General features: G+C 43.6%; 1 protein-coding gene across 3 annotated transcripts in view; it reads right to left on the reverse strand.

The window, feature by feature from the left end:
* Positions 1–26,409, reverse strand: part of SMURF1 (SMAD specific E3 ubiquitin protein ligase 1) — a 300,045-nt gene that overhangs the window by 213,160 nt on the left and 60,476 nt on the right. For all 3 annotated transcript variants that reach the window (XR_013602082.1, XM_078665048.1, XM_078665047.1), the window contains exon 2: positions 8,944–8,982. Coding sequence is in view for 2 of the 3 variants with exons in the window: in XM_078665048.1 (XP_078521174.1) it covers positions 8,944–8,982 (39 nt within the window). In the remaining variant the exon portion in view is untranslated. The remainder of the gene's footprint in view (positions 1–8,943; positions 8,983–26,409) is intronic.

Consider the following 26,409-nt stretch of genomic DNA (forward strand, 5'->3'; position numbering starts at 1 on the left):
CTAGAAAGCTGCAGAATAAATATATTTTTTTAAAGTCATAGTGGGCTCTATGATTGGGGCACCAGGTCCTGCAAAGCAGGTCCTAGTCACTTTTCCATTACCATGTGTGAAAACTGGCATTAGATTCTTGTGTGAATACAGTTTTTAGTTCCTGCCAAATATATAGCTGTGTGTTACAAACAATTTCACTCTGGTCTTATGAATCCAGTGACCTTGATCCCGAAGTTATTTGATTTATTCATGTACCGTTTTGACAATCTAAGCTGAGCAGAAATTTTGGGAGAAAAGGGACTTTCTCCGGACTACATCTACGAAAGCAGTTCTTGGTTAGGTTTTTTCTGATGAACAAATCATGAACTCTATTGTTTACTTTATTCTCACAGACCTGTAGATCCCCCGTTTGTAGCTCTGGGGTTCTTTGCAATCTCAGAGTATCAGAGAGCATAACTTTAGGCTGAATTTGCCGACCTCCAAACCTGGGTAGATTAGCAGCTAACTTGAACTCATTCCATTTGGATAGAATGTGTTCACTGTTGAAATGATGAACTTCATACTGTTTGGAAATGGCAGCGTCTCAGAGTGATATTGAGCAGCGATTCTTTCTCCAAGACCGTGACAAATCTTTCGACCTAGGCATGACATGTTGCCACAAACCTGAAGGCTGATTCCCTTCTTTATTTATTGCCCCAGAAGCCAAGGTCTATGTTTTTTGCTTGTTTGTTCAGAACGTGAATAAATGTGCATGACGCACCTGCAAAATCCATTCCAAAGTGAAGTAAAAGGATCTAAATTGCTCCTTTTTCTTTCAATCTGATCACTATTTGGGAGGATATCTCAGCTTCACTCCCAATAAAATTGGAGAGGTATCACTGGAAAGGCGAGGTTCTCCTTTTTCTAGTGATACCTCTCCAAGGTGGATCCCTACTATGGGATTGCTGCGGGTAGGTGAGCCACTACACACAAGGGACTGAGGAAGGTGGAGGGAGCTGCCCCAGAAGCTTGGGCAATTGCTTCCTTCAACGAAATGCCACTGCAATCGTTCAGATCCTTGGGAAAGCGGAAGATGCAGAAAGCGCACACTAGACCACGAGATTTAAATTAAAAAATAAAATAAATGGGTAGGGGCAAGTCACCTTGGCATCGGCCCATGCCCCCACTTCCTAACAGCCCTAAAGAGTCCCCAAACTAGAAATACTGTGTTTAGCAGGAAAAGTGTGAAACACAGATAGGAAACTTCAAGAATCAGTGAGATCTAAAAAAATTCCTAACAGGAAAGTGAGGAAAATCCGATTTTAGCTAAAGTTTGAAATTCGCAGAGCATTCTGGGTAACAAGCGGTTGTGGGAGCCATACAAGTCACACCACCCCTGGACCCACTGGCTGTCTATTTTTCAGAAATGTATGTATTCTGTAGACTTCCCTCGGCTGAGGCCAAACACACGCCCAAATACTCAGGTTACCTACATCAACAAAATGGATCAAATTTCAGGGCGACTTTTCCCCCCAAATATTTTCTATTGCTTTTAACAAAAGACATCTACTGATAACTAAAAGGTTCACAGATCAGGAACAGTCCATGTAAACATACTCAGGGCTGTGAAAATAGGCAAGTTCAGGGGACACATACCTCGAGACCCTCATTCCTATTTGAAACTTGTGTTCGACTTTCTCAAAAGGAACCAGGGATTACTTCTTCTTAAACCTCATCCGCAGATCGTCCCCATGATCATCAATCTCAACTTATTCCAGCTCCTCTTACATATTTTGTCAGGGGACGCATACTTTAATAAACATTTGATGGCAGTCAAGGGCCTTATAACTCAGTTTCTTCGCCCTCATACACCAATCCATATTGGATTCCCACATAACATGGAACAGTCATGCCTCCCAAATGTCTAATTAGATCACGCCTGGCTTCCAGCATAGCCACGTTGCAGAAAAGGAGTGTCTATTTGTTCACTAATAAGCAGTGTACTGCATACTTGTGAAATTGCATGTTAAGTCAAGGGGGCCCTCAAACTTCTGTATTCAAATGATTTGCCTTCGGCATCTCCTGCAGCACATCTTTATGGCTGCACTGAATGCACCCAACTTATAGATAACAAATACTGGCTCCAAGCCACCTCATTTTTTTTATTATAATTCATGGAGTGGTATCATGCGTTTTTCGTTCCACATATCTACAACAACATTGGAGATACAAATAGAACCCCACCTCCAGTGGCCTTTGTATATGGTACTATGGTACTTAGGACAAAGGTACACCACGGGTTTCCCATGAACTGCAGCATTTATTGTGCCACCCATGGAAGTCCACTTAAACTGTGACAACAGGCCTGCCATTGCAGCCTGTGAGAGTTGGTGCTTGCACCTCTCACAACAGATAAGTTTCCTTATATCTGAGGTCACTGAACTTAAAACTTATAAGTCACCCCCTATGGCAAGCTCTTCAGTCCTGAGGGCAGGGTGCTTGGTTACAAGTGTGAGGGTGATCATTCATGCACAGGACACCCCTACAAACCCTGGAGTCTATTCTCCAGGCTTTGTAAGTGTGGCCAGACGTTATTAGACATTCAGTGGACATCAGTCATTAAGAGAGGTCTAACTAAATAGTGGCTACATTGAACCCGGTCATGTTCGGTATCAAACATATTGGAATCATACCAACACAGATTCCGGTGCTGGAATTATGATCCCATGCACCGGGGGATCCTTAGGTGGTTCCCCCCATACTCCTGGTAACAAACTTTCAGGGTCTGCCAGCAAACTAGTGTTGCGGCCGACCACAGACCCGATTCTGCCCTCCTGCTGCTGAGTCAAGCTCAAGCAAGAGAAGGTAGAACAAAAGGTTTCCTGTCACATGAAGGTGTGACCACCTCCCAGACAGGACTTAGTGTATTGGACTGGTATGGGGGCAGTTGCCAGTGCCACCAAACTGCTTTGAAGGGCACATTTGGTACCGTCCGTGCATACTCCAGTTTGAACCAGTACAAGAACCTTTGGTTCCCGCTCTGGCACGAAACTGGACATAGGACATGAGTTATCTTCCCTCTGTCCAGCACCGCCTCTGGAATGGACCTTGAGTCGTCCCAACTGTTTAAGGGTACTTAAGGGCTCCCCTGTGGGTGGGTCTTCAGATTCGTCATGGGACAAGACTCAAGCTTGAAACTATGTCACTCTTCTACTGTCTGGATATTTTGACTTCGTTGGACTTCAACTTGAACCAAGACTGCATCAAGGAAGATTTCTGCTGCTCCTGGTCTCGATGTTCTAGTCTTCTGCGCTGTTTGTTCTTCCAGGTTCTTCAACAGGCATGTGGGCAACAAAAGAAAATCTTGCTTGGTGGGAAGGAGTCACCCCCCTGCATATGCAGGCACGGCAATGAAGCAGACTGGTCTCCTGCTGTCGCCCTACAGTCATCCCGATGCTCAGCAACACCGTGGTGGTTCTGTGGCTTCCTAGAGGTCAGACGGGCCTTCCCTGCAATATGGAGGACAGTATCCCTCATCTGGGCTGCTGGGGCTGAACACCTGTGCACCGCGTCGACTTGCTGTTGCCAAGGCTTGCTGGCTCTGCACTGCAAAGATCTTCGGGCTACAAGCCCCAGCCTCCAGCACCTCACTTTCAGAAGAACAGAGCCCTTCCTGCTTCTCATGCACCATGGGCCTCCAACTTTGGTGAGCTACTTGAAGTCATCTTGCAACTTCTGTGCCTTTGGCCTTTGGGTCCTCCGTAGGGTCTTCTCTTGCTTCAGTGGGCTCCCCTACTTCCTCTGGCATGTTCAGACTCCTGTCTTAGGAGAGTCCCTTGGAGCTTGCTGGTTCCAACATTTGCTCCTTTTCATCATCCACGCCAGTTGCGGCTACCAAAGCTTTTCGGTGTTCCTGCTGGACACAGACCACCTCTACACAGATATCCAATGTGGGGCAGCTCGTGTACAGCTCATGGTCTTCCTCCGCTCTGCCTGGTCCTCACAGTTGCAGTAACAAAGTCACTGTGCTTCTTCTGACCCTCTCTACATCAGTTGGCACTGTGCTACCGTGCCTCCTGGTCCCCTATGAGTGGCATAGACTGTTCCCGCTGCTTGCAGGTTCTTCACTTCCAGAATGCACCCTTGGATTTCACAGGACTCCTTCACAGTCTTCTCCAGAGGCATCTTCTTCGAAGTCTCCCACTGCTGCTTATGGCAGGTTCAGACGTCACTTCACCCCTATGCACCCTGCTTCCCTGGTGCAGGTAAGCTGGTTCCAGGGGCATCCACGGGTGGAGTAACTCTGCAAACTTCTATCTTCTAAAAGGTTTCTTAAGGGTCCTTCAGGAAGGGTCCTTCTTTAAAACTGCAACAGCGACTTCTCCATGGACTTCCATTGTGCATGCAGCGGTTTCCCCACTCTGCACACAGCCTCCATGGGGTTCCTAGGTACTTGTAAGTATCAATGGGGGCTAGTTAGCTTTAGAGGGGGAAGGTAAAGGGTGACTCAGGTACGTCAGACAATACAAGGAAAAAAGCAATGTTTTCCTTTGAAAGCCCTCACCCACCGACCTAGTCGGTGGCATGCTTCATCATCGGGCCCACCACAGTGGCACCGAATGTGCCCCGGGTGTGCTGCAACGCCAGGAGACTGCGGAGCTGGTATATTGCTGCGTGTGCAGTGAAGGAGTGAGATGTGAAAGATTAAAAAAGCTATACAGGCGGTCCCAGCACCCGAGGGTTAACAAGTATTTAATCAACTGGGCCTCCGTTAGCTGTTTAAAAAGGCGAGTGGACAAAGTGGAGTTAAGTGAAAAAAGTGCAATTAAATAATAAGCTAGTAAACTATATTAAGTGATTGTGTTATTTGTTGGCTATGTGTCGCGCTCGCTAAGGCGCTGTAGCTGTTAGAGGGGGATTCCCTCAAGCTTTTTCTGTTATTTCTTTGTAAAAAGCCTCATGGGTCGCCTGGCAGAGAAAGAGACCGAGTAGTTCGGTCAGGTTCCTCCTTGGACCTATTCGTCCTTCCGGGCGCCGCGAGTCTTGTTATTATTTAATTGCACTTTTTTCACTTAACTCTTTGGTCCTGAGGAAAGCCAGCTTATAATAGAAAAGGCACTGGCAGAAACATGTAGACCACACTGGACATGGGAGATCATTAACCACTCCACTTTGTCCACTCGCCTTTTTAAACAGCTAACGGAGGCCCAGTTGATTAAATACTTGTTAACCCTCGGGTGCTGGGACCGCCTGTATAGCTTTTTTAATCTTTCACATCTCACTCCTTCACTGCACACGCAGCAATATACCAGCTCCGCAGTCTCCTGGCGTTGCAGCACACCCGGGGCACATTCGGTGCCACTGTGGTGGGCCCGATGATGAAGCATGCCACCGACTAGGTCGGTGGGTGAGGGCTTTCAAAGGAAAACATTGCTTTTTTCCTTGTATTGTCTGACGTACCCGAGTCACCCTTTACCTTCCCCCTCTAAAGCTAACTAGCCCCCATTGATACTTACATATTAAACACAGGGGATACGGGCTAGCTTACCTAGTCCTCTCTCTCTCTTTGATCTGAATAGTTCCTAGGTACTTACCTTGGGTGGTTGCCTGTATCTCCAGCTCCTCTGAATCTTCTGGTCCAAGTCCCGTTCCACTTTGCAGTTCGCAGTCCACTTTCTTACAATATGGTTTGGTCTCCCCCTGGAGACAGCTGTATATTTCTGCTACTTACCTGATTATTGCAAAGTATTCTGGTGTATTGTGTTGAAATACCCGGGTAGGAGATATACCATTGTGTTGTAGAATAAATAGACTTATTTTACATGAAAACTGAGTGGATCCTTTTCATTTGACTTACACTATTGATTAAAGTTGGTAAAACAAGCTGCTTTACACTCCTTCAAGATAAGCCTGAAGGCTGCTCTCCACAGATCCCCTTAGAAAGCTCTCAAAGTGGTACCAAAGACCACTAAAATCAACACTGGATTAGAGCACGGTGCATCACTTAAATAAGTGTGCACAATAGACTAAGCCAGCCTCCTACAATGTGTCTAGGGCCATGCTCGGTGCCTCCCCCCAAAACCATTTCAGAAGTCTTGTCACTTGAGTCACCAAATTAAAGAACTGGTTAGGAACCACTAATGGAGTGTTTTGCAGAAGACAGATGAACTTGGGCAGTAAAATCATTTTACGAAGGGTGTTCTGCCAAGTAGTGACAAGGACAGCCAGTGTCAATGTTCCAGGTCTCTTTTATACTCTTCCATTATATTCCCCAGATTTTGGGTATGGTGCAACACTTGGTTAGTAGTCGCATATCCCCATGTATATAAAACCTACCATTTCCCATGTTAAAGGGCACTAGCGGCCAACACAAAATCTCCAGTTAAGTCAATGGATGTGCCAGAGATTTGCATCAGTTTATACGAACCCTTGCATACATGCTGAATGCCCTCAGGATCTCTAAAACCCTTTGGATTGATTGTTCAGAATCTACTAAATAAAGATTATCATCATCTTTGTATAGATATAACATCTTCCCAGCCTGGAACCCAGCACAGACCATGCATGAATCAGTGCATCACATAGTCTCCAGTTTGCCACCTGTTCCAGTCCCAATGCAAACAGCAGGGGAGACAGTGGACACCCATGTGTCGCTGTGCCTAACCTATATTTCATCGAGATGGCGCCATTGACATGGACTCTTCCAGTCGGCAGACTGTACAGCAGCCCCCACCCATGACAGGATGGATAGACCAAACATCTTCACAAGGAGTGCCGGTTTAAGGGGATATCTTGAGATCTCCACATTGTGTTTTGTCGCATGAAATAGACCCAGCCATACAAGTGGGGTACTGTTTTTATTAGGGTAACTGTAGATATACAGAATAGTAGAACACTTGTTATTAATTGAATTTCTGTCCATTTGGTCTTCCAAATGTAAGCCAGAATGCAAGCAAGAAAACATTCTGCAACATGGCCTCTGAATCACATGGAATTATGGGTTACCCAAAATACTCAGGTGTACAAATAATGACTATTCCTTAACTAGTCAGGCATATATAAAAAATGCAGAGATTACCTGCACAACAATGTTTAATTCATTAAATGTTACCTTAAGATTTGATGTATAGTAGGTATACAGCAAAACAATCATAAGTTGCAGCGCAGTTGTTGGCTTTAGATATCGCATGTTTTTAGACAAACACTAGGTAAACCTGTGGTCAGAGGGGTGAAGGGCTGAACAGTTTACTATTGTAAAACGAACAGTGAGGCAAAAAAATTTAAGATGAAATTGTTAACACCCATTTCTATTTTCTCCTTATTTTCTCTCTCCTCTATTAGAGTCTTTTTGAAAATCATGTCAGATTGATACAAAATGACCCCTCGCTGAATAATGAATTGTGTCTACTCTTCAGAAATGTATGGCTATCTGAGTCCACCAATGGGTTTCACACCAGTTTCCACCACAAACAGCAAGTAGATAGAAATTAAGAATAAACAGGAGCAATCAATTACCACTTTGAAAAAAGCAAAACTACGGTAAAAAAAAAATTCAGCTCAGCCTGAATACTTTTTGTGGAAACAAAATATTAAGGCTTAAGCACTAAATCCGCAAACATCACAAAAAAGCTCAGCAGTGATAAAAGGGGGTGCTGGGACTCGGCAGTTATGGATGATAGAGATAGGTGTGTGTAATTTGTCATAACAGGCTAGATTTAGCTACCACTTGGATTTGTGGATATCCAGATGAAGGTCAGATATCCATTAATAGCTTTAAAAAAACATCACTTTTTTTCATCACTATGTATGAGTGCACAAGTGGATGGAAGAGTAGGTGGAAGTGAAAGATGTGTGTGCATCACAAGCAGCGGGAAATAAAGGAGGGAAAGCAGCTCTGTGTGATACAGGAGAGAGCACAGACATTCGCACGCTTACCTAAATTTAGACGGGGAGGGTTTGAAGCCAGTCATAAGGCTGGACACATGTGTAAGAGTAGCAGAGAGAGCTCAATGGGGAAAAAAAGCAATGTGGCTTCATTTCTTCTGGCATAGCACTCACACAAATGACGGACAATATGTTTTTTCACCATGGTGTGCGAGGTCTGTAAATCTGCTCCCCTCACACCCAAATACAGATATAGACAATAGGACAGGGTAGCGGTTCGAACGAGTGGAACACCAACAGTTGCAAAATGATGATGCATTCACTGGCAATGAAGAAACCCTATGAGGAGCAGGCAATGATGCTAACGTAATGAAGGAAAAGGAAAGGTAGTAGGTCATAACAGCAGCTGCTACGTGTAAGAGTTAGAGTCCAGACAGTCCGAGTCTGCCTTGATGAAGAGTCTACTTACCCGCATAATCACGTCTCTGGCATGGTCACCCTCTTCCACCTTAGCAAATGCAAGGTCTTGGAAGAGAGACTGTAATGGTTTAAGTTTCTTTTCCAAAGTGGCCACTATACTATTTCCAATAAAGATTAGGTTTGTCCATAGGATAGTGGGTCTATCTTTGAGAAAGAAATTGGAAATCCCGAGCATTCTAGGACAGCAGAATATCAGAAACACCCAGTTATGTCCTGCAGTAGTCAAGACTCGGAGCACTATTAACACCACATCTGGCTGTAGTGTTGCACAGACACAAACTAAACCTAAATGTTAAAAAATAAAATAAACACGTATACAAAAGTATTTTTAAGACTAGTAAACGTATGCATAGAAGAGACTTCTCGAAAGCAAGTCAAAATCTAGAGTACAGCTTTTTCATTCAGTTCGTATTAAAAGAACTAGCGATTATCTGCTGGTTAAAAACTAATGGAAACAAAGTGGTGCACTACCACAAATTAAAAGGCAATTCTCAGCAAAACATATGGATCAATTTTAAAAATGCTAGTCTACTGTGAAGGTATCAAGCAACACTTTTACACCCCAAACCTTTTAACCTATAGAAATTATAAAAGTGAAAAAGTACTTACTGAAGAAATCTTTTTTGGCAAGATTCTTGGAGCATAATACTGTAAGAAAAAAATGAATGAAATAAGTATAATGCAATTCATGTCCAAAAGCATTCAATATCATGTTAATTATGAACAAGATTTCCAGGTTATCTTTGTAACGTCACAGGCAACTACTTCCCAAAAATGGTTTTCCTAGCAGTAAACCTTTCACATGTCCGTCAATATATTTGTGCTAAAGGGATTTAAGGTGTTTTTTTTTTTAAACTCTAAACACAGAATTCTTAATTCGAGTGGATAGAGCTGGTTGGAGATGAAGTACGCGACACTGTATGAAAGGAAGAACACAGGTTTGCAGCACATTATTACTATCTGAGATCCTGTGTCAAAGACTGAGAAATTCCTTGCACATGTAGCTAGCCATCAAACACGTCAATCTGTCAGGACTTCCAAGCCATTAGACTTCCTACAGGCACTACACACTGCATCATGAGCTGAACGTGGTCACCACTGACTTTCGACGCCCATGCATCCCGCGCCTAGTAAGACCACTCTGTGCAATTACTAATCAAAATATGGAATTAGAGGCAGTAGTTATCAAAGTAGAGGTTTACCAGACACACACACATGCAGCCGAAAGTGGAGACGTTCTATGGTCTGGTTTGTTGCTTAGTCATTCTATGTATTACACGTCTACATCGAACACATGTTGCTTGCAACACCCACTGATAGCATCAATATCAAAGGAAAAAGGACTTAAAGGAATACACACAAGAAAGTGAAAATGTTTATCTGCAATAATCACTCTCCAACATTGCTTTCTACTGATGTATATGCTGGATATAGAATATTCACCAGCATAGAGAGTGAACTCACGGTACCCTAGCATAAGCAGTGATAAAATAATAACAAATCTAATGCAGAAACATAGGTTTTGGATTTTGTGCAGTGAATGGACTTTCAACGGCTGGACAACCACACAGACCAGGTAGAGATTGAACAACAGCAGTGCAATCTTCTCTCTATCAAATATACACAAATGATGGCAGGAGTATAAGATTCACTCACGTACAACAGTGGCAGCAATAGTACAAGCTTACTTAGGCAATCAGAACAGGTGTAGTAAGAAAAACAGCAGGGCAAGCTTCGCTCAGTTTAAAATGTGACACTGAAACAAGCGTATGCAAAGGCAGTAGTTCTGGCCTTGGCAACGTGGTGCAATCGCTTAACGTTTACATGAAAAAGAAAAAAAAAGGTAATAGAGCTGCACCCCAAATGTAGCAACCATAAACTTTAAATAAAAAATAATAAAATACAAAAAAAACTTAGAAACCCTTTTAACTTTAATGCCCATCCGATCACGGGGCAATATTTTTTGTGACACAAAGAAGAAGATACTACTGGCTTTGGATTTCTGTAACCTCTAGAGCCATCTGAACACACAAGGAAGATTAAAAGTTAAAAGATAATAAAAAGAAATAAAGCGTTAAAGTATTAGTTCACCATCCCAAGCACTTCAGTGCTCTTTTTAGTTGAGCATGTACATGTGATAAGGCAAGATGCCATAACTCGCAGTACAAGAAGGCCACTCGTAGTAGTGGGCCCATCTCTTGCCCCAAGCAGCATGCTACGGTGAACAAAAGTAAAATTGTTAACCCCTTGGGTGCCCATGACGAGCTCAGCTCGTCATGCAGCACGGTGGCGCTGTGCTGATGACGAGCTGAGTGCATTATGACAGTTACGGAACGCCCACGCGGGGATGATTCTCCCGCTGTGCTGGGAGTTCCACTGGAACGGGCGTGGTCATGACGAGCTCAGCTAGTCATCAGCACAGCGCCACCGTGCTGCATGACGAGCTGAGCTAGTCATGAGCACCGCGCGCACCTCCCCCCCCCCCCCTCCCCTCCACCGCGGGGAAATTAGCCCCGCAGCGATGGGGTTAACCAAAGCTATCTTAAACCAACAAGAGAGAAAGGGTCAGAAAATAACCAAAGCTAAACAGACCAATCGATGAAGAGAGGACCCATAGCCTCTCTCGGTATATGTAATATAGCCATCTATAGGCCCAGACTTAAAGAGACAAGCTAGCTTAATTAAGGTAATTCAAAGATACTAGACAATGTGCCAGGGTAACAGCTAAGTGGTGGGATAAACTGCTAGGGCAAGGTAAATTAAAAGAAAGGAACACTGAGTTTCTGGCATAATGGATGTAGGCTGGGACTTCGAATTAAAGTTTACAAAAGGTGTACGCGGCCCAAATTAGTGGAAGATACCCAAGAAGTGCTTCATTCAGTTTCATGTGGCAAGATATTCTCCCTATAAAAAGTAAGATCAGGGAAAGAAAGCCATAATTTGCACCAGAGATACCAGTGCTTCAGTTTGCCAATGGCAGGTAAGCATTCCGTATTGTATGGTGTGTTGCTAACATCCTTCATTTATATACCCAGGTCAGGTGGGATTATTGTAAGAGACTGAAGATGGGCATAAAGGGCAGCTGCAGTTTTTTGAACACGTGTCTTATGCACACTAATTTCTTACCAATCTTGGAAGAATTATATAAATAAAAATCAAATGGAAACATCAAGCAGTATTTCTGAATTCCACAGTATTTAAATGCCATGCAAATGCAAGAAATAATAAAATTAATACGTTAAGAGCTTGCTTTGATCCATTTTAAAATCTGCAGGTGAATGTTTATAGGTGTACCAGTAGTATTGTGTGCATGCAGTGCAACTAGTATAGGTAAATATAATGATATAAGTCCTGTGGGATAGCAGATAGCACTAGTAGGAGAGAAAGGTAGTTTCAGAACATAGCCTGAAACAAAAATTACCAGTCTCTGCACACCAAAGCCTCCACCTGAGTTCTTGAATTCCGCAAGAAACCGAAGACCTAACTCTTCACCTAGCCCCGAACCTGGCACATCCGTACAGCTCCTTCTTCAGCACCAGGATACCCTCCCGGGCGAGTTGCACGCTAACGAAATACACACAACACACCTTTAATGAGTCTAAATAGAACGTACTTGCGTAGTTCCCAATTGTTTTTAATAGTCTGCATGAATCCGGGCGCAGGTGGCTTACTGCGCTGATTTGGATGCCGAAGAGGTAGAAGTTGGTGATAAGAGGTAGAAGACGTGTTTAGGTGCACGTGTGGTGCAGGTGATTATGTATGGCTTATGGTATAGGTAGTTCAGTCAGGATTGGTTTCACTACTTTAGAAACAGTAGCATTTTATAGCTTTCCCAAAGTGCTGTTTGAACTCTGGGTACAGCGGCCTCCAGAGGAAGAAACATTCCGAAACGCATTTGAGCATGTATTGAATGCAGATCACAAACAGACATGATTTGATTAATTAAAGCATGTATTCCCACAATAAAGTTCGTGGATGATGATTTTCCATAAACAATTTTTTTTTTATTGTGTTCAAATCTGATTACACCAGCCTAGTTTAGGTACTGTTTCGGTACTGCACTCTACAACACTTATTTGAGAAGTGTGCTTTGTGAAAAAATATGTGTACAAGGAGAAAAACTTTGCTCTGGCTGGGCTGCAGATTAAATGCACTGCAGTGACACAAAATAGAGAAAAGGGATTCGGCCGCATACGAAAAGCCTATTTTTATATTTTCATAAGTCACTCCTAATGCGTTGCTTGGAATCGTACAGCACAGGGTGATAAACTAGATTAGGCAAATGAAGAGGCGGATGTAGTACCTGTCTATTCCAGTTCCAAGCTTACAAAAGACTCCGGACTCCTGACCAGAGGTTCAGGTAAACAATTAGATTCTGGCATGCATTATGGATAAAATATATTCGGATTGGTTGGTTCTCAACTTGAAATTCCCAACCTCGTTAACCAACAGACCAATATGACATGGCCTCTGGTTGGGAGGGAAACACAATCTAAACTCTTTTAAACAACATATTTCATAGCTGAAACTTTAAGAGGTGCATTTAGGCATGGTTCTGAGCAGGACCAGTTGTACCAGGGTATTATCCTATGTATTTGATACACTCCAGCATAATTTTGCAACTTGACTATTTCTAAATGTTACTACTTGTCGATATCACCCATCTAATCTTTGTTGTAAATGCTTGATATTAAAGTACAAGGCACTATGATGATGCGGTCTCTGGGCTAATGGCAAGGCATTTTTTGCTTAACTCTAGTTTTTTATTGTCATATAAATCTTACATGTGCAACCAGTTTAACTACTTCCACTCTCACAAAATTCAGTGCAAAGGATGTAGATTGTGGTTTAGTAGTCTACTGAAAACCAAAGCCCAAGTGCTGGAGTTGGTTTTCTCTTAACCCCTTCGATGCTTGTGACGGAACGGTTTCGTCACGGCCACGCCGGTTGGGCTGTGCTTATGACGGAACCGTTCCGTCACGGCCACGCCAGTTTCTTAGAACCTTCAGCACAGCGCGAAAATTCGCGCCACGCTGAAGGTGTTAAATGTTAGTGCTCTGTTTGCATCCCTTCAATTGCGGACTGTGCTGCTTTGAGCCACACAGGTGTTCTTCATTTACCCGATGAGAAATAAAGGGTACATTTTTTCTAGTGATCTGTCTCCCTTGCCTTTGCTCTTGTGCTTCCTAACAGCCAGAAAGTGCGTCTTTGAGCAAGGTGCACACAAAAGCAAACTGGTGAAGGCATAGTTGAAGCCCTCATGAGTTGATGTTTCACTAACGTTTTTAAAACCTGTGGATGCATGCCTTTCAGCAAAGTGTAGTGATTAGTTCTACAAGGCCTAATTTACAAATGCACCCAGAAAATACTTTCAGCCCCTATGTGCTCACCATGTATGTGCTTAAGTTGACCCTGGAATTGATACTACGCCTATTTAGACACCCACTGGGACCATTGTATCTGTATCACATCATATTGTATTGATGATGCTCATCTAGTGGAAACGCCACGTAGGTGTAGTGTACATCACACGATCCTTGTAATAAGAAATTATGTGCCACCCAATGAAATCATAATTTCAAAAAGGGGGTGGTGATGGACAGAGTATCTGAGTTAATCAGAACACTCCTACCCAGTCAACAGATCAGGGCTTGATCCATCACCGTTTTTTAGCTCACTCCAATGAAATCATAGGCAATACAAAGTAAACGTGAGACCAAAATACCCAAATACTACAAATAACATTCATACTGTGCTGGCTGTTTGACAGCTCCAACATGGTATATACACATGTGTATCTTGGGAAAGCATGGGCCATGCAAACTGTTATAAAATAGAAGTTAAACCCCAGTTACAGAAAATTATGTAAATCCTCTTCGATATTCAGCCCATTTGAAGGATTTGAAATCCAGTTTTAAATGTACATACTTTCCAGTTTCCTCAGTGCTTTCACCCTATCTCCCCCTCTTTTGTGTGACACTGTCGATGACAAAGTACGCCATCTGTGTAACAGCCCTTTGAGTTTCTGCGCGGTGCCAGGCCACTGATGGGACACCGATGTTTTTCATTGCGTGCATGTGTTGCAGTATTAGTTTGTAAACCTGCAGCACGTGCTGCCCACCTACCTTAAATTGTAGCTGCAAGTGAGGACATGTATAGCATGATAACTTTTGCAGTTGAAATTACCTTTGATGGCAATAGGTGTGTTTTTATAAGGAGAAAGGCATTCCATTGAACATGCTCTGCATCTGGACATTTATGGAATCCATTGCTCCCAGTCAGCTGCTTATTTCTGGGCGAGATCTGACTAGACTGTCCTTCATAGAACTGGCTCTCCGATAAGAAAGTTGTGGCTTTGTTTGGAACTAATGCCCCAGTGGTGGAATCCGAGCCAATTAGGTGGCAGTTTTTCCTAACAACCCTTGCTAATTCTTTGTTCTTCTTGCTGTATGTAGTTATCATCCTGATTATGCTGTCCCTTTCAGGTTTTCTAGGCTGGCTAAACAGAATAGGTTCCCTGGTCAACTTATTGACCTGGTCTAGTGCAGATTTAATCATTTTCGTGTCATATCCCCTTTGCCTAAATCTGTTCATAGTGTCTGCTTGGCAAGATGATTATTTCTCAGCCTATACTTCGCTCAATGCATCTTCTAGCCCAACCTTCCGACTCAGCTCAAACTTCTTTCTAATACTCCTTCTAATGCACTACCCTATATCTCTCATCCTATACATTGGCTTCAAACTTTATTCCGCGCCCCCCCCCAGGGTAGAAAAACAATTCGCCGGGCCCCCCCTCAAAATATTTCACTGGCAATGTTTAAATATGTTTAGACTTATTTAAACATTGCAGCTAAGTTGTGTCACTGTTTTAGAAATGCAAACAAATACATGATTTCCAAACATACTATTCCAGTGAGGCAGGCCTTACTAATGTGCAAAGGATTCAGTGTGGTTATTCAAAATGGCAGTGTGGGTCTTGGAGAAAATTTGAAGTCCCTTCCCTTTTGACACCTTCTCCCAGCCAGGATTTAAATGACAAAGGATGTGAATGATGGCCCATTACAGACAAGCTTACTGTTGCTCATTTTTTTAGGCTGAAAACAAAGCATAATGTTTTTGGCCAGAGCCTGGCGCCCCCCCTGAGATCACTCGAGGCCCCCCTAGGGGGGCCCGCCCCCCCAGTTTGAAGACCTCTGCTATACATCTATCAATATATCCTCTACCTCCACTCTCATTTATCCCAAACCCCATACCAATACTATGATCGCTAAAATAACCCTTTCTAGACTCTCCTGCTCTACCCCTCCTTGCATCATCTGACACCTCTTTTTACTACACCGATCCCCTAAAACAAACGTTTCTAAACTCTCCCCTCTGACTCCTTCCCTCCAAAACTCCTTTTTACTCATCCAAAAGCCTCTTCCTACTGCTAAGACCTAAAAAAAAAATATCCTTCACTCTTGTATCCCTCCACTATCCTTTTCAATCAAAATTAACAGACTAACATGTTCACTTCTCAAATTCCATATTCCATATTCAACTATACTAATATACTGCCCAAATAACTGAATAACATATCTACTACTCAAATTACTTCATATTTATACTATACTAATTTTCAACACCAATCCTTTATGGGTTCCGGAGTGGCGTGCTACTCGCCAGAAAAGCGCTTCAACACCCGTCAGGGGTAACAAGTGCTATATGAATGCAAATCTTTCTTCCCCTTTTATCCATCCGCTATCCTTCTCACTCCAAGTAACAGACTAATATCCACCACTGAAATGACCTCATATTTCACCATAATAATTCACCACTAATCCTTTATAGGCATCCTGAATAGCATGCGTCAACAAGCGAGCGATAAATAATTACAAACCTTGGTCCTCCTCTATCCTTCTGCTATCATTCCATATCCAAATAACTGACTAACCTATCCACCACTTAAAATGTACTTGCATGTTTCACTATACTAATTCAACACTAATCCTCTATGGGTCCCGGAGTAGCGTGCTATCCGCCAAAAAAGTGCTTCGACGCCTCGTCAGGGGTAGTAGGCGCTATATAAATGCAATTACAATACAATACACTGCTTTTCGAGATACTTTGTGGCATGGGTAGGTGGGTGGTGGGGAAGTAAAGTGCTTTTTTCTCCTAATTATCTGCAACAAATGTTGAAGAAAATTTGAAGGGGGAAAAAAAAGCGAAAAAGATACAACACAACCGGCTGCGTCATTCGGCAGGCCATGTACATGCATCACAAGGCATAATACGCCAGCGGATTAGGGGGTAAGGAGGGGGAAAGCAGAGAACAAGGCAGACAGCAAAACAGCATGAAGCAGAAAGCAACAGAGGAAGAAGCACACAATAGAGTAGGCGTGAGACAACATCACCACTTTGAAAACTACTCTAGACAGCAGGCAGAATACAAGGGGACAGCAACAAAGGGAGCAGGGGTAGAAGCACAGAAGAACACAAGGGAGACAGCAGTATGTGGTCAGTAGAAGTACAAAAGAGAAGCACAGCATGCAGGGGACCATTTGACGAGAGTACAAGGACAGCGCTGAAAAAGATATGCACTCATTGAATGCTTAAACAAGCATTTGCAATGCAATAGGTCTTTAAGCTATTGGTATTGTAAATGACAATGCCTTTTATTTATGTTTAAAAAAATAGGCAGTTATTTACAATGCCAATAGCTTAAACTTGAATAAATGCAAGACCTATTGCATTGCAGCAAATGCTTGTTTGAGAAGGTATATGGAAGACAATGAGAGGCACTTTTTTAGGTGTTCCAAAGCAGACTTGAATAGCAGCGCTTACGAGTTAGCAATTTAATTAGGAGGCATGTGTGATGGGTTTTAGCCCGTTAAGTGCGCCAGTCAGCCAACAGCTGTCGCGCGCACTACCTCGGTAGTGCTGCGCACATCCGTTGGCCGACGCGGCCCCGCCCACATAATGGAACGCACCGCGGCGGAATTGCCGCTGGGGTAAACGGGTTAAAAAGTACATTTTATTTATTTTCTTAGTGCCTCTTCTGTGTTTCTATGTTGATGAGCTGTCATTCTTTGCCACTTTGTTGATGAAAAATTGTAGTCCTTCCTCCATTTTTCTGAAATGTCCCTGTTTTTGGATCGCACTATCTGGTCACCCTATACGAGAGGCCAAATGTATGTCTTTTAAACGTACTTTAATACACCACTACAAACAAAGTATAACAAAAGATAAAATCAACACAGTTGTGAAAACAGACGTGGCCAGCTCTGGTGGCTGGTGAGATGCGACCTCACATGGCGTTTACGTATTCTGGTGTAGTAACAGAAAGACCTGGGGGTGATTCAGCAGATGATGAAACCCCTCTGGGCTATCTCTATAGTGCCAAGTGCGTGTGCCTACAAGAATCACTACTGTGCTCAGAGGAAGCAGAACGTGTTTGTGTGTTTCCGGCAGGCCTAACACTGGACTCCCAGGGCCGGACTCACACAGCCACACCTCTACAGCCAAACTCTTTGGAGCTTATTTACCAACCCCTTGCGTCACCCTTACGTCACTTTTCCCATGTTAAAAATGACGCAAAAGTGGCATAGGGAAATAATATTCCCACGGGAAAGAAAAAAACAAAAACAAAACCGGGTTGCTTCAGACGTTGCACTGGCTCCCCATCAGGAAGCGGATCCAGTTTAAATCCCTGACCCTGATGCATAAAGCTCTGCATGGATCAGGGGCTGGATATCTGCAGCAGAGACTGACTTTCTATCATCCAGTCCGCTCTCTTCGCTCGGAATCCCTCTTTAAAGCTGTGGTTCCGCGGGTGAGGAAGGCTCGTGCTGGAGGGCGGTCTTTTAGTTGCAGAGCTCCCCAGCTTTGGAATCTGCTTCCACTCCCACTCCGCAGCACTGCCAACTTGCTCCAGTTTAGGAAGGGCCTGAAGACCTGGCTTTTTAACTCTTAGTCTGTTTTATTGCCTACTGTTTTTATTATTTCTCTCTGTTGTCTTCCGTTTTTAGCTGTGTTGTGTTATTTTACTCTGAGCTGCTGGTGGAAAGCGTCGGGACACTCTTACCGAGTAGCCGTACGCTATATAAAAACTATATAACATAACATAACATAACAAAACAATGTGCAATTGCACAGCAAGCTGCTTTTCACCAATGCTTAATTGTACTGTGGGTTAAATTCATTCAACAACCTACACACCCCAGATATTCAGTCACACGTGGTCAAACACAAGGGCTCATGTTTGGATGAATATATTGTATTATTTAAATTACGTAAAACAAAAGCTGCCAACCGGTTGCTGAATCCCTGGAGACCTACCGCAGAGATTTCCGTACTGGTCCACGAATATCCGCGGAATTTGCACACATTGCTGCAAAATGAGGAATTATAGGGAAGATGGCATCAATCATGGACTGTGAGCACAAGAGGCAAGAGGCAGCCAAAGCCGTCCTGAGGAGACCCATTGATTTATTCAGCCTGGGTCGAAATGTCGACAGTTGTGTGGACGCTGTACTGGTTGGTGTATTATTGTGTGACACCTTGTTGTTCTGGTGTGTATGTAAATACAGTCTTGCGCTGAGCGCTTTATTGCACCTTGCGCCGTCTGCACTATTGAATGGCAGCTGTCTTATGATATTTCAATAATGCACCATTTATTGAAACATTGGCCTTTGAGTTTGACCAAGTCCCTCAACTACCACAGCTCAGTGTGACCGATTATCTGCGGTGTATAGATCGTTGAATTAATTTACCCCAAAGGACTTCTAGACTGTATATCAGAACAGTGACCACGCAAGCGAGGAGTTAATGTACACACACACACGCCAGGGGTAACAAAGACCTCTCCTCAGTGCGCTTTGCTTTGTGCCATAATACAGATTTATTTAGACCAGCAAGCGGCTCAGCGAGTGGGTTCTCTTGTCTCGGATTAGCAGCCTCGCACGAGTGCAGGGCACGTGTCTCCAAATGCTGAGCCCAGCCGTCCCCAGTGCAGAACTAGTTTAAACAAAGCTAATAAAAAACGTGTGCCGTTGGTCCCACCTGCGCAAATTAAGCACATACAACATTGGTAGTTGTAATGTAGGCTCGTCCCCCACTCACAGGAGCAGCATAGGCAACAACGATTAATGTTCCTTAACTGTTGTTGTAGAACAGCTGTGAAATCCATAAACGACCGGGTCCTACAGCCAGGTTTTTTGCACCAAGAAAGGGGATCTCTTAAGACCGCCTGGTGAGCGTTTCTTTTCGAGCAGCTTCTTTAAATAGTCGAAAACTTCACCGACACCTTTAATGTAGCAAAATATGAATGCTGCTACCTATAACAACCGTAAGGTTGAAGGACAGTAACCCACCTTATTACGCAAGCAGTGTCGATTTGATGAAGCATTTTGTAGTCATCGTTAAAATCTTAAGCAACCAATCATATAAAGCCTTTGCCCATCAGAAACTATGAATATTTCTTTAAAATGTATTGCACGCATATATAATAAAGTTTTGTCCGACATGGTGGCTGCGGCTCGGTGGGGCGGTCAGAGAGCTGTGAGGTGACAAGCACTGCCAGAGCCCCACGCGCCCTGCACCTCTTTTCAAAGCAGCTCCACATCTGGGCCAGGGAGGAGAACTGGGAGGGTGAGGGCTGCCCACGCATGTGCGGTACCTGGAACTTTTCGCCCGCATTCACAAATAGAGTCAGCCTGGTGGCGCGCAGCCCAGAGAGGGGGCCGCCAAAGCGCCCAAGGCAAAAAAAATTAAAACAAGCAGTAGAGGAAGTGCGGCGGGAGCCCACCCCACCTTCGTGAACGCTGAATGGTGCGGCCAAAGCAGGATTTCAGACGGGGCTCCTGTGAGCAAGACTGAGCCCCGCGTGTTGCTGCGCCTGTGACCGGGTGAAGAGGTGAGTTCCCCCTGCCATTGAGGAGACCAGCCTGGTGAGTGGGGTTGAGCGGGAGGCATGCTGGACGCCGCGCCTGGACAGGACCGGACATGTGCACGCGTATGGTAAGAGCAGGAGTTGTGATAAAGACGCAAGCCGTACACGTGCACATCTCCTGTCTGTTAGGCTTCAGCACAGTCGATGCGCACGCATATGGCTTGCGGCGTTATTACAACTCCTGCTCGCACCATACGTGTTCACATCTCCTGGCCACGACTTACCGTACACGTGCACCTGTCCTGTCCCACATCGCTAAGCAAGTCGGCAACAATAGATCTCGCCTACGGCGAGATCGCTAGGCGAGACCTAAAAAACAAGACAAAGTAGTACCCTAAAAGTGAGAAGTGGAAAGACAAGTCAGCCAAATACAGAGGAGCAAAAAATACTAATTGGACAAGGCAAATCCACTGATTAAAAAATCAAGGGGGTGAGAGACAAAGCAAAGCAATTGGCATGCTTTAAGCCTATTGTAAGTACTTGGAAGCCCACAATAGGCATTTTGCAAATTAGAGCACACTACATATTTGGGTTACTGTGCTCTCACAAAGAAATAAAACCGAAAAGATTTCACTGTGTAGGCCACACTAGGCTTCTCTCTGAACAGGCCTATCACATTTTTAATACCTTAGGTCTAACTTTGTAAACATGCATTTGCAATGAAATAGGTCTCGCATTAGCGAGAGTTTGAGCTGTTGGCATTGTAAATGACAATGCCTTTTATTTATGTGTTGGTTTTTAAAACATATATATAAGGCATTACCATTTACGATGCCAATAGCTTGAACTCTCGCAAATGCGAGACCTAATGCATTGTAAATGCTTGTTAAGTCTGGCTTCACAGCACAGTTTCATCAAAATAGGGGACTCGAGCGCATTAAATGTCAGCATACATGCTTCAAATAAATTATACAGACCAAGGGAAGAAGCAGTTCCTTTTAGGAATAAGGAAAATTTCTATTCAGGTCAGACAAATCTTAAGAGGTCAGCAGGGAACGCAGCTCCTTAGGAACAATTGCCCTCACACACCTAGGTAGGCGTCATGATTTATCATCAGGCTTTGGCTCTACGTCGGGTCGGCAATGCCCGTTGGGTACCCTCAAGGCAACACAATACAAGACTTTGACACAGAAGCTCAATGTTGGTCTAAGAATCTAGACACTAGACAGTATCTCACATTGTATGGAAACGACACCTAAGCGTGCAAGGAACTGCAACAGGGACACGTTGCTTGAACCATGCATAAGACAACATGAAGACATGCATAACCACATACACACCACAATCAAAGCGAATAAGTAATGTCACTAAAAAACACTGGTTCATATTCAAACGAACCTCTAATTTGATAAACATGTTAATAGTTGCACAACCACAAGATGTAAAGGGACCAGAACAAAGACCTTTATGGAACATTCCCCCAATAAAGGGACACTTTCCCTGTGGGCCATGTGTGGCTTGTACCTACACAGAGTACAAGAAAGGTAAGATTAAATACGGACTGGATGTGGAAACAGAAAACACAAACCAAGTGCAATTCAAAGAACTGTATCTATTTGATCACATACCAGTGTGGCGAGCAATATGTAGGGATGACCACATAACCAATCAAATTAAGAATCTATGAACATCACAGCACTGCATGCCACAAACAAAAATTATTTTTAAAAATCAAACATGAAAAGAAGCTTGCATTTTTTGTGAACGAGGGCCATGCTACAGATATACGGTGGACGGTGCTGGAAGCACATCCAAATACGAATCAGGAAGCCCTTTTTAGAAGGGAACAGCAATGGATATTTTGTCTGTCCTCCAATGCTGATGGTCTCAATGATGAGATGCCCTGGAATGAGATACATTTCTGAGGATCATGATCCCACTGACAACATTTGAAGGACAGATGGACTCTGGATGAGTACATGTAACTGATACAAATAAAAAAACAGTCAACATAGAGGGGACTATACTAATTAAACTTTCACTTTGTGAGATTAAACAACGTCCCAGGATTTCAGATCAATAGGGGAGTTCATACCACTAAACTGGCCTTCCATATGAAACCATACCGTGGGGAGCCTTTAGCACATGTTAGGTACTAGGACCATAAATGGTTGAGACACAGTCGGCTCTCCTAACCCTCGTTCACCATATAATGCCCAAATCATGCAGATAATTCCCATGGCCCCTACATCACATACGCATTCTTATCAGTAGGAGCAAGTCCCTCCCTCACACCCAACTAGAACTACAAGATAGCAACTGGTTAAATACTCCTGCAGGAGGCTACATTGGGCCTAGTTGCAGCACGTGCATCTATTTTCCCGGGATGACACCTGAATTCTATTTGCGAAATGGGACTTTGGATAAAAGGCCAAACACTGGCTCCCTACCGGCACTTCCAAGTCAGCCGAGTGAGGGTAGGTCGTCCCCTGAAAAGTGACATTGGACACTGAGTAGGAAAAACGAAAAATGGGCTTACATACTCCATGAGAGTGGTTGGTAGTTTACACCCATCTCTCGTAGACTTAATTAGGTTTTACCTGACTTGGCGAGTTAAACTACAATCACAGTGTTTGGAGCTCTATGTTACTTGTTTCACATGATTTGTGTGGTGTTTGTCTCTGCCAACTTGTATCAATGGTAGTCGCCTCAGATTTGGCATGGTTTGCAGTGTAATGCATGCATTTAATCACAGTTTACAGGCATGTAACAGCTAATAAGTGCAGGATGAATTTTTTGTCGATTTCTAAACTATAGGTCGATTCTAAGAACTTTAGAAAACCAGAGAGGTACGTGTGATTGGGAGTTTACAGAGAATTCACTTACCAACACTCTAATCACTATGTAGATCACACTGAACCTGATGAATAGCTGCCGGATCATTTATATCACTACTTAAAGCTTGAAACGTGCTGATGCAGTAGCTCTGAGAAAACGGATGTCATGCTTGTTTGCACGGTTCGGCCGCGGCCCTCAAGGAAAACCGGAAGTCAGGCAGGCCCGCCCAGGATGTGGGCGGGGCCTGCAACCAAGCCGGAAGAGGCCGGCGTGAGCTGGGACGCGGGGCTTCCATGCTCGAGGGATAGCCCCGCGGTGGGGGCCGGATGGAGGAGAGCCCCGGGACCCAGGAGGGGGCATAGGTGAATCAAGGAAGGCGGCCGAGGCCACCAACGGCAGTGCGGGGCTCCCAGGAGTCCAGGGAAGCCCCACAGGAGAAGTGCTGCCGCCACAGAGGGAGTCCCCGGAGAGCAGCCTGGTAAGGTCAGAAGGGCTGGGGAACTCCATAGGTGCTTAGTTAGTGCCGACCGCGCCCGGTGAGTGGGGTTGAACGGGAGGCATGCAGCAGATTGCAATGCTTGCGAGGACGGAAGGGGGACAGGAGATGGGCACATCGCGTGACTGTATGTGCGTGTTGACTAGCGCGTTCACATTTCTAGTCTGTCCTGCGCGTACCCATCTCCTGTCTCCCTTGGGAGGCAAGTCAGTGACAATAGTTGTCGCTGGCGACAGCGCTTCGGTCACCAGACGAGACCTAAAAAGGTGCTTTAGGCTGCCCTAGCCATAACTGGCTAGAAAAACCTGTTCATTCTATCAGCAAACATGCAAAGCTGGAGTCTAAAGCCTTGGCTAGGAAAGTGAACGATTGAAGGGAAACCGCTTGCCTCGGAGTAAAACAGCAAATGGGGAGCAAACTACTGAACACTTAGAGATTAGCTATCTGGATGTGGGATATATGACGTTAAAACGCATGTTTTTACAACGCATACCGTTACAACGGGACTTTTACAACGCCAATACTATTACCACGCATGTATTTACAACGCATTTTTTTACAACGCAGGTACCTTTACAACGCATACCATTACAACGTAAGTATTGGTAAGTATATATATTTTTTTTAATTGTATATTATTTAAAATTAATATAATGTAATGTAATTGTATTTAATTTAATTTAATTTAATTTCATTTAATTAATTTAATTTAAATTTAATTTAATTTTATTTTTACCCTGTACCCCTTTACCCAAAAACCCAAAACTGACCCTGAACCCTAAAAATACCCCTTTACCCAAAAACCCAAAACTGACCCTGAACCCTAAAAATACCCCTTTACCCAAAAACCCCAAACTGACCCTAAACCCTAAAAATACCCCTTTACCCAAAAACTGAAAACTGACCCTAAACCCTAAAAATACCCCTTTACCCAAAAACTGAAAACTGACCCTGAACCCTAAAAATACCCCTTTACCCAAAAACTGAAAACTGACCCTGAACCCTAAAAATACCCCTTTACCCAAAAACTGAAAACTGACCCTGAACCCTAAAAATACCCCTTTACCCAAAAACCCAAAACTGACCCTGAACCCTAAAAATACCCCTTTACCCAAAAACCCAAAACTGACCCTGAACCCTAAAAATACCCCTTTACCCAAAAACTGAAAACTGACCCTGAACCCTAAAAATACCCCTTTACCCAAAAACTGAAAACTGACCCTGAACCCTAAAAATACCCCTTTACCCAAAAACCCAAAACTGACCCTGAACCCTAAAAATACCCCATTACCCAAAAACCCAAAACTGACCCTGAACCCTAAAAATATCCCTTTACCCAAAAACCTAAAACTGACCCTGAACCCTAAAAATACCCCTTTACCCAAAAACCCAAAACTGACCCTAAACCCTAAAAATACCCCTTTAAAATAAACCTAACATATAACATTTTAAATATAATTATATACTTACCAATACTTACGTTTTAATGGTATGCGTTGTAAAAGTACCTGCGTTGTAAAAACATGCGTTGTAAATAAATGCGTTGTAATGGTATTTGCGTTGTAAAAGTTCCGTTGTAATGGTAGTGCGTTGTAAAAAATGCGTTGTAATGTGTGTTTACCCTGGATGTGGACAGGAAAAGTTGAACAGATGAACAGATAACTGGACCCTGCAGGACACCTGGCTGGAGAGAGACTTCATGCATAGAACCCTCCCCAAGAAGCTAGGCGCTGCAGGACTGACCTGAAGGAACTTTTCTAGCACTTGGAAAAAATTCGGGATTTAAGCAATTTTCCACTGCTGAAGGGTGGTACAAGGTTTGCTTGAGGCTTGCCCAGAGAGTTTACCCCAAAGTCAGGCCAGGCTTGTCCCGCTCTGAACCTTTTCCGACAATTAAGTGGTTCTGTGGAACATGCAGGAAAGATATACAACTTTTTAGAGCCCAGCCGGAGGATTTGGGGTTTAAAAAAACACAAGTAAGTCTGAAGGTAAAACCTTGGACCAAGTGAGGCGACAATACAATCTGACCAGCAAAGCAACCCCGACGGCTACAAAATCCAAATTTGTCATTGAAATTTTGGAGCAGAAGCCAGGGGGCTTCAGCTGGATTGTGAAGACAGACTTCAAAGGAGGGAACCAAAAAGTATGGAAAGCCCCAGAAAATTACCATATCGTTCTACTAGCCAGCAAATGTATTCCTAAGACCTGAAAGAGAAAATAAGTAGCAGTAGTCTATGGATGGCTGGTAGAGGTCAGAAGAGTAGCTGCATTATAACATACACTGAATCAATAGTGAAGTAGGGAAGGAGTATTATAAGTGTGTCAAACAGGGTCTTTGTAAAGTCTGATGACTACAGGGTACTGGCAGAACATATCAGGTCGTATGGCTGATTCTCTCTATACACAACTGGTCTGACTGATCAAGGGTGCAAAGCTCTCAAAATATTGACAAGATATGCTTATCTGCTTTTTGCAGGTGAATATGAGGACTGAAAGATGTTGCAGATGTAGACTAAAATTGTTGAGGTCCTGGTGCCCTCCAAAGACCTCTCCAAATGTTTAACTATGATCTTGCTCCAACTCGGCTGTCAACAGAATGATATGTGCACCACGTTTTCAACTTTATGCTCTACAGCGTTATGTCGACCAATTTAAACAATTTTCTTGAGGCCGAAAATAAGCACTATAAATAGTAAACTTCTGTAATAGCAACACAATAACTAAAGCTTTAATCCAATTGTATTCACATCCCTACTGAGAGGCACCGTGGTTAATTTAGAGTCCTAAACAGAACACTAATGAAATGCAAGACAAACGAGAAAGGCAAGGCATACTGTAATTTGCTAAGAAGATGATTAAAAGTGAAACAGGT

This window comes from Lissotriton helveticus, chromosome 10 (genome assembly GCF_964261635.1).
Source record: "Lissotriton helveticus chromosome 10, aLisHel1.1, whole genome shotgun sequence".
NCBI classification, from domain to species: Eukaryota; Metazoa; Chordata; class Amphibia; order Caudata; family Salamandridae; genus Lissotriton; species Lissotriton helveticus.